Below are 18,745 nucleotides of genomic sequence, written 5' to 3'. Positions count from 1 at the left end.
TTACCCTTCTCCTACCATGAATACATAAAGACAGTAACTGAACCCATCTGAATAATCAAAAAGGCAGCTCTGCTTCAAGTTAGAGACATGACACTTTTTCATGCCTTAACTGATAACTGCTATCACAATATTTAGAAAACCAGCAACAAAGCTGTACAAAAGTAGCTTGCTTCAAAGATTATAAACATTTTACAGCATGATCATTTGAGTGACTGGTTTACCAGAGGCCTATTTCCAATTTCACAAACTCCAAGTGTAACTGCAGACACCTTACAGGCACTGCATCTCCAGTTTCCTAAGAGGCCACCAGAGTTGACTTTCATTCCTTTGACAACTTTATTCATCTCTTTACACAGTACCTGAGCCTTTGCTTTGAACACTACTGAATATGGAATAGCCCAGTCTGCCTTGAAGTGAACATCTCTAATAGCTTGAAATGAAAAAACTGTAGGCAAAGTAGTGTTAAGAGGAAAACAAGAGAGAGAAGAAAAACCCAATTTTTTCACTGCTTAGGTTCATTTCACTGCTTAGGTTCATTTCGCCATGTGAAACACAAGCTCTCCTATCAATGCCAAGACGGAAGTTAATAAGTGAATGACACATTTACTTCCAGCTCACATGTCGAGGTTCTCTTGGCCACCTGAACAAAGAACCACACAAGGCTAAGCCCAACTACGTTTCCACCAAAAGCACCCACTGCTGACATTGGGCTCTCCTTGACTCTCAGGAAGCTGACACTAAGGAGTGACAGTGCTGTTCAGCTCTCTGGGAAGCACAGATGCAGGCTGGCTGCCTGATGGATTGAAACTCCACTGCTTCAGGCTACTGATGAATCACATCTGGAGAGCCACACAGAAGTGACTTTACTACCCACAGATGAAATACGCAGGTTCTGCAACGAAATACAACAGGTAACACTCAGGGAGATGACACCCACCACCATGCCCATGTGCTCTGGTGACAGATATCATGTTCTTATCACAATCACCTGACACAAACGGGCCACTGCCCTCAGTGGCAACTCTAGTTGCCTTCAAGAAAAACAGCACCAGCAAAATGACTTGATTCACCATCACAGAACACAGAGCTCAGTGAAAGCAGTCAGCAAACTGCTAGGCCACAAATAAGATTTCTAGGTGTATAAATATTTGAAAACAAATAAACTGTCTTGGATAAAAATGGGAACTGAAATTGGAGACATGAATGCAGAAAATAATAATTAAAAACAATAATTTTTTTTTTTTTTTTAAATCACAGTAAGCACAGAACTGGGAGATTACAAAGCACTCTGCTTCAACTGATCAGGCTCTGCCAAAATGCAGGCCAGTAAACAGTTTCAGAAAGCATGGAAACAAACCTGTTACCTGATGAATTTTATTATCCATCTCAAGGGATGAGAGATTTACATTGTCTGAGAGCTCTTCGAAGAAGTTAAACTGCAAACATTCAGATAGCATTCACTGAATCTCACTTCTTTGTCTGTTTTGGGTAACAGCATATTTTTTTGGCCTTTACTAAATGCTACACTGTCAGACAAATTCTCTGGCAGAGTTGTTCTTCAGCATTTTATTTGCATGAATGAAGCAAATCTGACAAAAGTAATGCCATAACATGATTCAACAACTCCTGTTTAGCAGGAAGGGATTAGGAAAGAGCTCTGTAAACAGGGAGAATTTACAGCCATATGAGAACAAATATGAGTACTTCAGTTCATTTGCATATTTGCAGTATTCATAAGCCCAGAATACACATTAGTTATTCTGGGGTTACACTATTTAATCAATACACAAAGTCAAAATTAGAAATGAACCAGAACGTGCTTATTGCAACAGAACAAAACACTAGCACTGTGTCTGGCTCAAACAAAATCAACTGGCAAAGGACATTATCAATAATGTTACAAACAGCTTGTATTTTTTCTACAGCAATTGAAATCCTATGTTAGATCAAAACTACAAAGAGTGAAGAACGTCAGAACGATAAAGAGTTAATCAACAATTCTTTTACTTCAATAAAATCCAAAAATACTCTAGATTCTTTTCTACCACTGTACTTTTTTACTCCAGGTTCCTCAAAGCTTACAGTGAAGTATTCCCTGACTGAGAATTAATAAGCAACTGTCTACCAGCAATAGAAGTGTATTACTTGCATACTCATCACTCTGTGGAACAAAGCAAGCAGTCACTTCTATTTAGAAGTTTGTCAGTCCCAGTTTTCATAAACTGGCCCAAAATATTAATTTGAAGCGATAAAAGTATTTCCTCTAGAATAAGATCCTACTCCGCTGCACTAAAAAACAGCTATTAACAGTACACTGACCATGGTTAAGGTCCTCAAAAACAGACCAAACTTTGACAGGGTCAATTGCAAAGAAATCAGTGGTTGTGAATTTGTCTGCTGTGTGGATCAATATGCCTTTTTTCTTAGAGCTCTTGGAAGACTAAAAATAAACACATAAACATTCTTCCCTCCTCACCTATCTTAATTAAAATGGCTGTTCCTGATATTTACCTTTCTTCCCCCCTGTTAAATAATGACTAAAGTATTTATGCAATAAGGAATTACAACTCTCATGTAGTTTTTGATAGTAGGGTTATTGCAATAAAAAGAAAAGTTACAAATGTCAGCAAGTTATCCCCCCCTAAATGCCACATTAGTATGTGACATTTCTGCTCTTCCCTTATCTTGCTTTTTCAAAAGGACAGATAAATTCATAAGCAAACCCAACCTCCCCCTGCCATGCTAACCAGATGTAGATACCTATAGTCTGAAAAATAGTGAAGAAAGAAGTGAACAACACCAAAATATTCTAAAGGATTTTTTTCTTTAAATACTTACGGGATGTTTTTTATTAGACAATTATTTTTTGCTCAAAAATTAACAAAGAAAATATGCAAACATAAAATTATGTTATATGTTATTGTTATTATTATTATTTCAACGATGCATGCAGGAATATCTACAGTCTATTGCTAAAAAGTAGGACAAACTACAGCAGTGTGAAAGACACACACAATCTACAGCTGTTGACAACCCTGTTATGCTTGACAAAACAGAAGAGCATCTCAATTTTAAAACATGGTACACTTCTATTTCACTCATAAGTAAGACTATTTCCACAAGAAAAAATAATTGTTACATACAGGACAAAAGTAAGGACAAGCTGTCTAAAGAAACAAATGATAAAACAGGGTTTCAAACCCGGGAAGATGAAAGAGCCAAAAGAAGGAAAGTTTTGCTTTGTGCCACAGAATCTCTATATTCAGTGACATAACAGCAGATGACATTTGGGACAAGCCATTAAAGCAGCATCACTTTCAAATCATGTGCTTGTCTGGTTTTGCAACATAATGACTGTGGGTTTCCCTTCTGTTTATATCAGATACTAAGGTTTATACAGGTAACAGTTTGGGTGTAACCAAATGGTTTTTATACGCCTATCAAAGCACTATCACCACTAAAACCTTTCTGACAAGGAGTAAAATACGACATTTGCAGAATAACCCATGCCAAGTCCCACTACTGAGGATATATAATCTTATTTCTAAAAATTTGAATTAATTTAAATAATTCTGGAATGAGATGTGCATTTCAGATCATGGAAAACCTTACTTTATTTGTTCTAAAGTAAAAAAGGCAGTTCAGTGAAGCACTCCATATAACCTGGTGTATTGCAGCTCAGCATGGAAGAACTGCAATTGCTAAAACTACAAGCTGTTTGCTGCTCCAGGACAAGGAACCTACATTCATTGCAGAATGAAGGCAACTTTCTCAGTGACACTGATAGATGTGCCAAAGAGTCTATACAAAGTCTATGTGCACCAAGAATCTATATGAGTTACACACATAAACACGAGAAGGGAAACATCATCCAGCTGCTGTTAGTCCATGTCCTGACCAAGGGCACAGACTTCATTGGCCACAGCATCGCTGGAAGCTCATCGGTTTTGGAAACTGAGATGAGCTCCATGCTTTCCAAGTACTGGTTTGAGGAAATATTATGCATAACTGTACTGTTCTAATGCATGCAAGAATGGTAAGGAGCCATTTGTGAAAAGCTGTGCTGCTTCACTGCTCAAGCTTTTTCAGCCTTCTGTTTCTCTTGCTTTATTTCACTTCAAATAAAAACAAGGAGCCATAAAAAAGAAACAATTCAGCTATGGGAAACACAGAACTGACTATTTTTAAGATTCAGCTGAAGCCAAAACAGCTTAGAAGTGCTCTGTTCTGTGGTATTGACTGTACTTTACCTGCAGTTAACAGAATCGATTTCATTCAAAGATGTAATGTACACTCAGTACCACTGATCCTTTCAAGAAATACAGTATCAGGAAATAAATATCAGGAAAATCTGACAGAGGTCACAAAAGCTTTGTGCATTTAATGTATTTCTGCACATTGCAATAAGCAGGTTTTCAGCACAAACATATGCTGTATGTACACATAAACAGCATTGCTGTTTTTTATACACTCATTAGGCTGGGGCAATGTAATGGAGATTATGCATCTCCCATAGGTATTCTCATGCTTTATTATACAACTCCGTCATTACTCCATTTTTGAAACAAATTTTAAGCTACAAAAATCATGCCACTACATTAACTCTGACCAGCGTATATCAGTCTTTGTTTCCTGGACTCCTCACAGGATGCTCCTACTCCCAAAACAAGAAATGAAATACATTTAGTGACGTTTTTGGTGGACACAAATATTTAATTTTTCTCTTTGCTTTCTGACTAATTAGTTTTCTGATTTAATTAGCCCAAATTAGTTCCACTGACCATACTACAAAACTAATTCAACTTATCTTTCCCTCTCAACTTTTTAACATACTTTATTTTTATTACAACCACGCTAGTTATCTCCTGTTACTCCTTCTACTTTTGCAATCAGGATTTTTAAATGCATCTTTAGTCCGAAACACAACTGAAAAAGCTAAAAAAACCAAACCAGTGCTACATATTTATTTACAAGCTGATTCAGACATCTTAATGCAGCCTACTGGGTTCTCAGGGTATATGGAACAGAGGTTAACAAATCTGCAATACAATTTCACTCATCTTTCTCTAATACAATTTCTTGACTCAAATGGGCTGTTAAAATAGGCAGAACAGGCAAGGAGGGTAAATAGCAGATTATTCGGAACGAATGGAAATGGATGCTTTTTTTTTTAATATGGCAAATAGAACAACAGCTTGAAAAACACTCATGTTTCAAAATAAGCTTTTATCTACAGAAGTCAATATGCATGTATCTATATGTGTGTCACTAAGCAAACCACACTTAACAGAAATATTACTTCCCAAGACACTATGGCATTTTTGACTATTCATTAGAACAGTACAAGCACTCCCAATACAATAGTAGCCAATTTTATTTTTGAAAAGCAAGGTCACATCAGAAAACATTTAAATATACATTTGAAATTCTAAATAAACCTTTTAATAATGAAAGCACCTCCAAACCACTTCTATCAGTAAGAAACAGTGAAACTAGCTACTTTAAAATTCTCAAATACACTGGAACTCTTTGTGTAAGAAAAAATAGATGCCTTCTCTGAAACTCTACTTCCGTGGAAGAAGAAGAGGTTTCTAGAAAATATAGAAATTTACTGAGAAGTGGGATAGGGTTTGGCTTTTGTTGAGAAGTTCACTACCAAGTTCAACTTAGAACTTTAGTAAGTTCAGATGTGAGCGAGAACATTCATCTGCTCTTCTGAAAAAGAGTCAGCTGTCACTGGTTATTTCAGGCATTCTCTTAAAGAAAAATATCAAAGGAACCTTAGCTTAGAAATATCTCTGTCCTTGACAAATTCGCTTGAGAAAAAGAGCCGAACTGCAAATGTGGGGAGTTTTGCATTGTCATTGTCCCTTTGCATTCACTGTTCAATATATAACTGAAAAGAGAAGTACTGAACACTTTTATCAGGGAAAATTTTTTAGCAGTAGCAATGAAAAACCCAAACAGGATCTCTTTTGGGATGTGACCACACTTAATTCACATATCTGCCACTCTCTGCTGATATAGATCACCTAAACTGCAGGTATGTCTCTTTCAATTCTTCTCTTGAAAGTGTTTTGAGGGGTAATCCATGATTTATTTGGAAAAATCAAGAACTGGGAAATCAACTACTTGCTAGGTACTGGAATTCTTTCTGAGAGAAAGGAAACAATGGGAAGCCAAGTCATTCTTTCTTGTGGCCAGTCTGTCACAATCAATATCTTAAATTTTCCACCAGTATCCAGAGATTACATTTCGCTTGACTTGTGCAACCAAGAGTGATTTTACTGGTTTTTCTGAAAGGAATGTAATTCCAAACCCAGGAAACCAAGGTTCTACTCCCCAACATTATTTGTATTTGTAATGTACAGCAAAACCATCAATATACACATCTAATAGGAAAGTATCACAACTTAAGTAAGCCACCCCAATACTCTTGCAAGGTGAGCGTTCCAACACTGGGATCACTAGCACAGAGTTAAAACATGGAAGCTCCTTTCCCTTTCCGTACCTGTCTAACTGACCTAGCAACTGTGCAGCCTACTTTTCTACCAGTTCTTTAATGAAAGATGAGAGACACATGTAAGATAATTGAAAAAGATTAACCGTGTTTAAAATTCAAATTTCTCCCCATTTAGAAAAGCTTCTATTTTTTCAGTCAACATATTGTCACTCACATAACACATTGTCACTCATATTCACATTCTAGAGGTAAACTTTCTGCCAGCTTTAAGGGAAAGAGAAATTTATTTCTTGCTTACCTCACTACTGAAGGAATTCTCCTCAATTTTCTCAGTTTCTGCCTCTGCCAGAGGGTTTCTCAGCGTCTGCAAGAACAAGGCAGCTTTCCTTTTGCGTTCTGCTTGTAGCTGCTTCTCCTTTGATTCTTTGGAGGCCTGTGCAAGCTTCTCCCTTGCTGCAGCTGCTAATCTATCCTCCAGTTTCTGCTTTGCTAAGAAAGACAATTAAGCATTAAGTTTAGAGTAAGTCATGCTTGGAGAACTCAGGCTTCCTTAAAACAAACACCCCTCCCCATCACAAACAAGTAAACAGACCCTCCAGCCATTCTCAAGCCTTTCCAATACAGCCATTCAATGACATGATAGGGACATCAGCTTGAAATTAAGAAATTCCAAGCATCTGAATTCATAGATACATCATTTTCTAAATGTAAAGCAGTAGAGGTGAAGTAAAAACTTTTAACTTAAAATGACAAGAAAATCCAGTCCTGATTATTCAGGATAGTTGTTCTTTTGTATTTATAAAAGCTACCTAAAGAAAGTAGCTCTGTAAATTCAGAAGCTTTTTCTTTTAAGTCTTAAAGTGATGCAAACTCTCCAGTTTGCTCTTTCCATTGATGCGATCTTCATGGTTTCCAGCCTAATTTAAATGTATGTTATTTTGTTTATAGAAAGAGCTGCTCCGGATTTTTTCAGAAACTGTTTCATCATTGTTACAACCAGCAGATTTCGTTGTGTGTGATTACATGTTGTATATGATTACATGAAGAGAATAAGCCAACTGATTTAATTAATGTACCTAACAGCTACTTCCTGTAATGTTTTTCACCTTAGTTTCATTTTTGTGTTCTGTATATGTACAAAACAACTGGATTTTTTTTGTTCAGTTCCACAGGGTTTTCAACACACAGCTTTTTCTAAGTGTGTTTTACACTTCATTTTTATTACCAAACAAAATACTTAATATTTGCTTTAGATATGCAATGCCATAGCATACTTGGTGCTACTGCAGTTTACAAAGCAACTGCTACTTAGAAGCAAAACCCCACCATTTTGAAAAAGAAAAACTAAATTCGTTTGGCATACTCATAGTTGTGTGAAAAACTGAGTTTTTAAGCTGGTAAATACTGACAGAACATCCACTTTAATAAGCACACTCTCCTGTGAAACAGCCTTGGGGAGGAATGGGTGAAACTGGATTCTTTTAAAACATCGTTTCATTCCAATTCACACAGCATGCCCTTCTGCCCTTATGCACATTAACACAGTAACAGGAGAAACAGGAAAGACTTAATGGCATTGCATTATAAGAGCAACAAAACATCAGCAAGGCAATATGAGTCTATATGAGAATGCTATATAAATGAAAAATAGCTTGAAGCAATTCATTGTTTGCTGAAGAAAATGACAAACAGGTATGTCCTTGCTGGGCTTTGTTAATGCAATCTGGAAACTACAAAGTCAGTGCTTTACTAGAAGGCTGTAATGGAAAACCAAAATAAAATTCAGAAAGATCAGGCATTAGGACAAAGCACTCAACCACCCCAATATGTTAAAAATTTCATTTTGTCTGAGCAACGAATGAAGACTTCATTCTTAAAAATAAGGAGAAAACATTGGGAAAAGAATTCTGATTCTTATTAACATGACACAGAAAATATTCAAAACACATAAAATGTCACACACATCAGTTCTGCAGTTTCTGTGAAGGACTCAATCCTTTATTTTGTTTACAGTGCCACATGGAATACCTTGTTTAGCTTCCAACTCCTCCTGTGTAAGCTGAGGCTTTTTCTCTTCAGGAGCAGCGCAAGGAGCAGTAATTGCTGGAGTATGGTTTGACGCACTGTTAGCACTCTCTTGGCCTTCCTTTCCCTCCTCTTCCTCCTCATCACTGTCATCATCTAATTTAACACGGTTTTTCTCCAAAGGAAGAAGGTCGTTTTCTTTGGCCTTGATTGCAAAGCTTATTGGAGCAAAGGATGCTGTGAATGAATAGGCAAGATTTCACATATCATTAGACTACAGTAAAAGGCAGGTTGGATTTCCTGAGTTGACCCACTACTCCTGTACTACACCACAAAAAAAAAAAAAAAAAAAAAAAAAAAGGCACTTGCATTGTCCTATTATGCTAATTATTTTGATGAAAAAGATAACAACATAATCCTTTTTTTCTCTCTTTCTGTTTTTTTAAACAAACAGTAGAAACTTCATTTGCTGTGTAAAGATCTCAAAAAAAACCCACCACCATCAATCTCCAATCCATTTATCTAAAATGACACTTCTAAGAAAAAAGAGTGTAAGAATGAAATTTCTCACTACCTAGTGCCATATGGTCTGCTGCAATACTTATCTTCCTCAGGATGCCTTTTGCATATATGTCCTGTGAGACTGCAATTAGGGAAATTTAAATACCATAATTAAATTACATACCAAGGTTTATAAAAGATAAGCCTTGATTCTGGTAATCCTGGGGTAAGGAAATCCAAGAGAAGAGGTAACAGCGATTTTCCAACTTTTTAATGGGATAGAACAAATCCTAAAATGGGATTTTATTTCCTCAGAGGCAGAAGAAAAATCTAGTATGGATGTTATGTCTGTCTTGGAGGCAAGTACTGTATTTAGGTTATAATAAAGTGGGATTTGTACCATATTAAAAGAAATGAAAGTAAGTTTATAGGAATCAGATTGCCATGAAATGACTCACTGGTTATATTCCATTATGTAAATCTGAGCAGATTACTATTGAAGTACGAGCTCCGGTTTGCCACTAACTAATAGGAGAACAGCAGAAACAATATATATTTCTTGGTGTACGTTGCATCTCTTAATAGGGTATATCTTTGAAGGCAGGGAAGATTGTTCCTTCCTCAGGGAAGCTTCTCAGGCTGCCCAGAGATGAAACTGCAGAGTCTGGATAGTCTGACAGACACAGCAAAGAGTCCAGTGTTTGCTGGTTGTGGAGGAAATGGGATCGCAGTGAGAAGCAGGAAGAGAGAATTCCAAGGAACCACAGAGAGTAGATAAACTTCTCAGTAATTAAGTAAGCCACTAAGGTGGCAGGAAGGAAGTTTCCATCCATGGAAGTCCAGTTAGAGAGTGCTTTTTCTGGTTTTTTGTGGTTGTTTTTTTTTTTTTGTTTTGGGGGTTTTTTTTGTTTTTTTTGTGTTTTTTTTGGTTTTTGGTTTTGTTTTTTTTTTTTTTTACTCCAGTGGCTTTCAGTTCTAGTTAAAGGATGCACATTTTCAGTTTTTACTGAAAATAAGAATTTTTAACATATCTTTTCCTGACAGGCCAACAAATCAGCTCCCAGATATAAACAATAATTTCCCCAACTCCGAACGCTAACAGTGTGGTAGCTGGCTTTGAGTGACTTCCAGAGAGATACTCCCATTCTGTCCCTCTGCTGCTATGACTGCAAGAATAAATACATTTCATTTAGACATGAAAGGGATCTTTTCTTCCAGCATGACTAACGTCCAACACGGGAAGAACGAGCAACTAGCCTAGAGTACTTCCTCCACATGTATCCTTTCAAATAATGCCACCGTGTTTCTTCAGAACAAATGATTTCTCTCTTGCACAAAGCTTGGAACTGTCAAGTTGAAAACGACAACAATAAGATTTTACTCGCATCACTGATGAAAGCCTTCAACTTTGCGCAAAACTGAAGTCAAACAACTTATTTTGTCAGACTGTAAATACCTGATAGTCTGTTAAGAAAGAAATATGAAAGCAATCAAATTACTTATTGTAGACACTTTTTGATGCCTTCAGTGAAAATATATTTTTCACATGATGAAATTCTTTTCCCTACTTTCCCCTGCCTTCTTTTTTTCTTTATGTATATGTTATTAAATATTTTCATCAACAATACATCATGTTACCATACCTTTCACCAGTTTACCATCACTGACAGCTTTAGGAGGAGGAACATCCTTTTTAGTTCCTGGAACTCCCTTAGCACTCAGCTCAGATGCATCTTCAGGTGCATGTTCATCTGCAAATGTCTCACTTGGTGTATCATTGGCAGTGTCTGCTGGAACATCTTCAGAGGAAGACACTCCCTTTTCAAAAGAAATTAGCAGAATTACTAACAGGATACTTATGAAATCATTAATACAATGTCTGTGGAGCTGCAATTTTGTCAGCCATTTGAAAAATTACATTACCAGCTAATCACACAACAGCTAATTTTGTATCACTCAGCAGTCATGATCACAATTCTGCCTCATGTAAACCCACAGGCAGTAAAACCTACAGACCTACAGTAAGAATATTTTATTTTACAGCAAAGAAAATGTTTTTCAGCTAATACACTTTTGCCAAAATTTGCTCAAAAAATTCTGTTTTTAAAATTACACCCTAAAAGCATGTCTGTACTTCTTTTATATATTTATTTAGGTCTTGATTTCCAGGGTCCCAAACCAAATCCATGAAGTCAATTCCCAAGGAGAGGGTGAAAGCTTATGACACTTTTTCCTTATGAACAACTGCATGTACATTCTTTGCAGAATCAGATTTCACAGGAATCAACACAAGCTAATGTGTGATTTGTTTCAACATTCTGCTGAAGAACACTGGGCCTAGCAATGTTTTTTGATACAACAGATGTGCTGAGATTTTCAAGGAAGTAAAGAATTACTGGTTCTACCATTACATGACTGCATCATCCAGCACGATCTCTGAACTTGCAGCAAAAAAATTTCAAGAAGGATATTATAGACAATTCAAAGGATTCACTCAGTGAGTCGTGTGACAACACTAAGTAATTTAACACAGCCAACTAAGAGTTTAGTTGCTCTGGCTGTTGTTAAGCATACATGACATTGAAATTGAGGCACTGAGAAGAACTTCCCTGCAGCCATTCCCTGACCAACAGAACTGACTTCTGAAAGTCCTCAAAGGGGAAAAGCACAATTAAATCAAGCACTTCATCCTGTATTTACTAAGTCAGTAGTACAGTTTCTTATTAATTTTAACGGACAAAAGGAAAAGCATCAGTTGCATTAGTTGCCTATACATATATTACTAGAGCATAAAGATAATAACAAAATCATTATTTTAAAAATTGAAGAGAATGGCATTATCTACAAAGCCATGCAGTACAAAAATATGCATTGCTAAACTTGACCTCAAGGGACTTAAACCAGTTTCAGTTCCTTTTTAGCTGTTCTCATTTGAACATTTAAAATGAATCCTTTATTATTATACTTTGGTTAGTGTACAGTTTCCCCCCAACTACATGTTAACAAGTCCTTATTAATTATGTAAGTATTATGAATTCAACCCACTGGTTTGCAAATAAGACATTCTAGAACAACAGTCAGCACTGTGGCACAGGACAGTTTTGGCTGCAATTTATCAGCTGAGTAAGATCATATTTACCACAGCTTATCTTTAAAAATAGTCTTTTCAAAACATTTTTTCACTATTAAAACAAAACATGAGACACAAGTGATCCAAACAGCAACCATTATTGAACTTCTTCATTTTCCACAAAGCAATTCCGAGGAGTTTACCCACAGGCCTACCTTCTTCAGTTTAAGGCTCCCCAATCTAAGCCTTGAGATGACAAATGACATAGGGCCTAAAAAAAAAATAGCTCTTTCCCATGAAAAGTTAACATCAGATAATGTAGTTCTGATATTATTTGCAATTTTCTTTTCAGTAAGAGAACAATCTAACTAGCTAACATGAGAATAGTTAAAAACATGGATGCCGAGTCTGGCTACCACTCTCTTAATAACATAGACTAGAAAAATCAAAGCAAGTAGGAAACTGTGTGAAATTCTGAAGCTCTGGTATTGTTGCAGTAATGACGGGACTCTAACAAAACCTCCCTCAGAAAAAAGCATGTCAGAAAGTTCCTCCAGCCCCTGTGCTACTGCTGTACAAAGAATGACGAGGCATATGGGAAGGTATGGGTGTTAAAAGCCATAGCCAACCTTTCTGACAGCAGAACACTAATCACAATCCTACAAAGCTCTAAACCTACGCAAAACATATATTCCCTTGTATAGAAAACCAGAAGATTTTCAGGTTGTCATTTTATATTACAGCCACAGTGGAGTGGATTATAGAAAAAAGCAAGAATTAAATATCACACCATCTCACAGATCCTTACTTTAATGCTGTACAAAACTAAAAAACAACAAAAAAACATTCACATCCTTTGCTGAGCAATTTTTCCCTAATTCAGCATTTCATTTTTAAAATGTCTCACAGTAACACAACTGGTAAGTCCTTTTCTCACATTTACTGCATTTTTAATAGAAGTATATACAAACATACATGTACCTGGCAGTTGTCACTGCTCTCTTTTTGAAGGAAGAACTGTTTTTTAAATTCATAATAAGCATTATACTGGTGCCACGGTTGCAGGAATTCAAACCTGTTAAAAGAAAACCGAGTATGTGAAGATGCACATAAACATAGCTAATACTAACAATCTCTCATCATTTAGTCTTCTCTAGCAGATGGAATGTTATTTGATGTTTGGAAGCACTCTTACTTAAGCCTAAACTTCAGAGGATACACATTAAGAGCATGCTTACATGCATGCTCATACATCAAAAATGACAATTTTGACACATTGGTTGTTCTGATAATTTGAGCCATAATGCTTTCCCATTGCCATAGGTCCCTAAATTTCAGTTGAACAAACAAACAACAGTACTTCTTAAAACCTGCATGTCCTGTAATTTAAAATCTTAAAGAATGAAAACTTTTACTTTTGAAATAGCAGTTTAAATAACATTTTCTCTTACCTGAGATCATTCTTGGCACGAACACTAGTTTCAAATTTTACCCCATTCCTAGCAACATACTCAGCTAGCTTGTCAATGACAGGCTGGATGTCTGGAGGTGGAGGTATAATGGCAACCACTGGCGCAATTGCACTGAAAACATCAAGAGTAAATGTTTTTTAAAAATAGAACATGAAATCCTTCGGACTCCTGCTTTAACAAAAAGAAAAAAAAAGAAAAAAAAAGAAAAAAAAAGAAAAAAAAAAGAAAAAAAAAGAAAAAAAAAGAAAAAAAAAAGAAAAAAAAAGAAAAAAAAAAGAAAAAAAAAAAGAAAAAAAAAAAGAAAAAAAAAAGAAAAAAAAAAGAAAAAAAAAGAAAAAAAAAAAAGAAAAAAAAAAAGAACAAAAAAAATAATCAAAAAAAAAAAGAAAAAAAAAAAAAAAAAAAAAGATCAAAAAAAAAAAAAAAAAAAAAGAAAAATAAAAAAAGAAAAAAAAAGAAAAAAAAAAAAAAAGAAAAAAAAAAAAAACAACCCACAAACAAACAAAAATACAGAAAAGTTTGTTCTCTGTGTTCACCATGCAGTTTAAACAGCTTGATTCAATAATAGTACACTGAAGTGGAGGAAAACAAGACTCCCCCAACCAAGGAGCAAACCTGTCTGAGGTACCTTGTAGACGCTGTGGTAGAAGTCAGGCCACCGGTGCCGTCGGCAGTGTCTGGGGGAGGCGGGGGGGTGGTACCCGGAGGCGGAGGAACCGTTGCCACTCCCGTGGTGCCGGACACAGTCACCCCGGCGGGCAGCGCGTTGTAGTAGGCAGCCACATCGATCCCCGGAGGGGGAGGCGCCAGGCAATACGTTCCATCAGGGAGCATGTAGTAGCTGTAATACATGGCTGCCACAGTTGCTACAAAAAGACACATTTAAGAACAAACTTCCAATTAGAAGATCACCCAGCCAACTACATTATTACACCAATACAATCGCATTGAGAATCCGGATTCACACAACACACTAGTAAATGGCATCTCATTTCTTGTGTAAAAGAACCCGAAAACAAACCAAAGCAAAAAAAGGAAAGGCTCATCTTAACAGATTTAGGATGAGTAAGAAATACGTAGAATAAGGGTCAGAATACAAAGGACCTTCATGTACTGAAGGTCACATATGTGAATAAAGAAGTGAGCTAGAGCAGGGATATTTAAAAAGGAGCTAGTATGAAATCACTCTTTCTAATATAATTCACCTCTGACAATTTAACTCTGTTAAAACTACGTTGTCATTAAGAAAGAAATGTGCATATATTCGAAATTAGCATTAACAAATTAAACCACTAAAATCACTATATACATATTAAACCCCTATATTACTATATATAGACACACACCTACTTACTTAAATCTCCAAAAGTAGACAGGTTTTGCAAATCAACAGCAACATCATGAACCATACTTAAAGCTTCTCTGACTCTAAATATTTCTGGAGAGTGCCAAAGCTTACGTTCTTTCTATCTTTCTTTAAGGACAGTATTTTATAATGTTCTAATTAGCTTAATAGATTTACAGGAAGTATCCACCATATAAATGTGTTTTCTGCAAAAAGACTATGTGTAAACAGAAAATATATTTGAAAACATTCCAAATTAATTACAGTAAGAGTTTGCATTTCTGGAAGCAAGGTTTAAACAATGCATTAAATTACAATGAATTATTCTCCTAAAAGTTTCATAAACATTCCCATGTGGCAGTATTTACTTTGATCTTCAAAGAATAAGTTGCCAAAACAAAATAAAGTCCTGTTAAGTCTTAAAAGCAGGGAGAGAAGTTGCAAACTGACCTTGTTTAGGTACAAAATTACAATCTCCCAGTTTCTATCACCAAACATTCAGGCTGAAGCTTGACATGAAAGTAATCAAAAAACTGACTAACTCTATTCTATGGAAATACTTATTCTGATTTTAGTCTTTCTTGAAATAACCGGTAATTTTCAATTTCTTCACAGAATCTTATTTCAGTTTTATTAAGATTCCCTCATGGTACAGTTTTAAATACAAATTAGTTCCATGCATATGTCTCCCCACATATTACACTGACAACATCTGTAATTCTTTGTGGGTTCTGAACCTATAACGCATAAAAATCAACTCAGATTATTATGGTGATGACCGACCTGCAGCAACATTACTGAAAAACCAAGAACTCTATCAGCACCACCTTGAAGTGACATTATTCATTACTTACAAATGTATAATAACATGAAACCCTACTGTAGTGAAGGCTTCACTACAAATTTTCTTATATCTCAGTAGCATTATGTTGCCTGTCCCATAAATGAAAGGGTAAATTGCATTTTCATATTTAAGGAATCAAGGATTTTCAGAATTCTGAAAGCTGAAAAGAAATGAGAGGCACAGAAACTCACTTAAGCTCGACTTTACTTTTCTGAGTATCGGAATTTACAAAATCTGGAGGAACAAAATAATATAATAAGGGTACTGTGCTAAACGTACTCACAGACTGGAGACTTAACCTCCTGTCTGCCCACCCCCTTCCATCCCATTCCTGGTTTTCCTAAGCAGCAATTCAACAGATACTCAGAACAGACCTTCAAAGACTCAGGAGTTTGCCAAAGAATAAATACACAGGATGAAGCATGAAGCCAACATGTTCTCCTCCCACCAGCATCCACACACAATTCATCAAAACACACCACCAGCTGCCTCCTCACAAAGCACTTACAATCAGAGGAATATTCTGCCTGTGATGTCTGCACAGCTGCCCCGTCTGTTGACTGTGGCGTAGATGAATTATTATCTGATTGTGCTTTGCGCACCAGTGCTGCAAGGGGATGATCAGGGTCTACTACCTTCAAAGGCTGAAAATATTTTGAAAATAGAAAAAATATTAAAACTGGAAGTACATACTTAAAGAACAGTACCATCAACATTTTTGTGAAAGCAGATTTATCTATGTTAATAGACATAATAATTCTGTGAAAACACTGAAGTTACTGTCTTTATAGCTCTCACATCAGAATCAATGTATTTGAAAATTACTGAAAAACAATACAAAAACCACTTTCATGTAAACAGAAATGAATGACAAAAAAGTTGTTATCACTGTTAGCCAATGACTGCCATTGCTGGGATAAGGCACAGAACCTGCCTTGTCCAAATATCAGACAGCACCACAGCCATTCCTCTGAATGCCTCAGATACGCACAACTGTCTGCCACTCCCACTACTCCATCACTGCCCAGTCTCAGAAAATAAAAACAACTAACACATCTAGCAATATTTACATTTAATGAGCAGTAAATTCTGGTGAAATAATTTCTGCTGGAACTGTTAATTCCTGCCAACATTTCATTTACTAAAATCTAAAAAGAAAATAAATTCTCTCTCAGCTTATATACAGAAGACATTAAATACTTTAATCTCTTTGCTCCAACACAGGTTCTGTAGCCTAAATCCTTGAGTGGTGCCCTCAATACCAGCCGGCAACAGAAACAGAAATTTAATTCCTTGGAAATGGAAAAACATTTATTTATGTACTAGAGAAAAAGGTAACTCAAAGGTTTACCAAAAAGACCTAAATTACAGTCTGAAAAGAACCCTAGACCTTTGTGAATAAAGACCTGAGCACCTGCATATTAGAATTTTCGTGTCTATGAATCAGGTGTTTTACAAGATAAAAAGGTAATTTTAACAGAGTCAAATACCTTCATGAGCTCTTCAAGCCTACTGCATTTTTTAGATGCAAAAAGACTTGGATGAAGATAATTTCCATCATCGTCATCATCATCATCATCATCTTCCTCAGATTTGACTCTCGAGTCTAAACAAAAGCAATGTCTGAATTTTATTTGGGTTTGCAATGAATTTGTTTTAGGAGAGAATAATGATACATGACAAGCATGAATTCTTAGGAAAGCATCATTCATATAAATCAGCTTAGTCACAAAAGCACAGCTCCAAGATATCACCCAGCACCAATAAAACTAAGCCCTAAATGGACGGGCCAGCCTTCTGTTGGACTAGAGCTGTATGTTCCTAAAACTTTCACATCATAGCAGTTCCTGTAGCGGAAAGTTCCCACAAACAATATATATATTTTTTTAAATCTCCAATTTAAACAAAATTTTGAATCATCACATCAATCTCAGCTGCAGTGGAATCCCAGGAAAATGTGGCTATCTTAACAAAAAGACCAGCATCTGTTTCACGGATCCTCATCCTGAAGGCACTGCTCGCCAAGCAACAACTCACGTTTTTTCTCGTCAGCTTTACTCTCCGAAGGGGCCGCATAGCGTCCCTCTTTCATGGCCTTCTGGATGAACTTGTAGTAGGGGTTGAGGTAGTGATCAAAGCGCAGGAAGTCAAACTGGGAGTTGCGTGCTTGCTTGGCTTTCAGCATGATCTCAAATTGAGCTCCCTGCTTGCACACGAAGTTTGCAGTTCGCTCAATGATTGCATGCATCTTTGCCGTTGGTGGCTGTGGGATAAAATAACACATATTTCTATTTTCATAAGTAGTTTGTATGGTGTTAGAACTGCAAAGGGAATCAGAAAGAACAGTAGTTCCCTGTTCTTCTTGGCTTACTTTAGAAACCTAAGTTTCATAATCACTTAAAACTAGTGAAATCACATCAGCCCTAAAAAATAACCAAAACAGTCCCAGTCCTCCTCAGCTGCTCATTCAGTTCCTTTTGCATGATGTTCTTCTTCTACCAGGACAGCTGTTTCTGTATTGAACACCAAACTGAAGAGTGCAACAGATCCTGGATGACCTCAGTGTTACAATATCTCAACATGCTCTGAAGACTCAGCATGTACAGTTTCCTTCCCAAAAGCTGTCCTTAATTCTGTTATCTCTGAATGTGCAAATATTGTTCCCTAACTAGAAATTTCTTACTTTGTATTTGCTTGGGAAGAACATGTTGCCTCTCAAGACCAACATACAAACTACAATTCCCATGCGCATTCCCTTGAAGAGTCATTGAACACCTCAGCAATACAGTGAAAGATAAAATTATTAAAGTTCAGCAGCATCCATGCATTTTCACTCCAGAAATCCCTAGGGAGCAGTGCAATATCAAACCCAAGATGTGAAGAGAACAAGAGTACAGTTAAAGAATGAATGAACTTCATTATTCACTGCTTTTAATTTCATACTCAGCTGTTTTGTCTTGTGCTTGGTACATTGTAAAAACACAATCTGTGTGCCTATAAGGATTGAAGTGTCACGTTAATAATT

At 36.3% G+C, this 18,745-nt stretch overlaps 1 protein-coding gene across 5 annotated transcripts in view; it reads right to left on the bottom strand.

Moving 5' to 3' along the window:
- The window catches only part of SFSWAP (splicing factor SWAP), a 36,844-nt gene that overhangs the window by 11,626 nt on the left and 6,473 nt on the right, over positions 1 to 18,745 (bottom strand). For 3 of the 5 annotated variants that reach the window (XM_066331783.1, XM_066331778.1, XM_066331781.1), the window contains exons 5-13: positions 17,758 to 17,983; positions 17,211 to 17,326; positions 16,229 to 16,364; positions 14,160 to 14,397; positions 13,511 to 13,642; positions 13,035 to 13,134; positions 10,633 to 10,807; positions 8,492 to 8,725; positions 6,762 to 6,952 (exon numbers count right to left, since the gene is read on the bottom strand). In XM_066331783.1, coding sequence (XP_066187880.1) covers positions 6,762 to 6,952; positions 8,492 to 8,725; positions 10,633 to 10,807; positions 13,035 to 13,134; positions 13,511 to 13,642; positions 14,160 to 14,397; positions 16,229 to 16,364; positions 17,211 to 17,326; positions 17,758 to 17,983 — 1,548 coding nt within the window. The remainder of the gene's footprint in view (positions 1 to 6,761; positions 6,953 to 8,491; positions 8,726 to 10,632; positions 10,808 to 13,034; positions 13,135 to 13,510; positions 13,643 to 14,159; positions 14,398 to 16,228; positions 16,365 to 17,210; positions 17,327 to 17,757; positions 17,984 to 18,745) is intronic. The other 2 variants (XM_066331779.1, XM_066331782.1) reach the window with 1 other exon arrangement.

The sequence above is a fragment of the Sylvia atricapilla genome, chromosome 17, assembly GCF_009819655.1.
Source record: "Sylvia atricapilla isolate bSylAtr1 chromosome 17, bSylAtr1.pri, whole genome shotgun sequence".
Lineage (NCBI taxonomy): Eukaryota > Metazoa > Chordata > Aves > Passeriformes > Sylviidae > Sylvia > Sylvia atricapilla.
The sequence above is the reverse complement of the archived record's forward strand: the minus strand, read 5'-3'. Positions and strand labels throughout refer to the sequence as shown.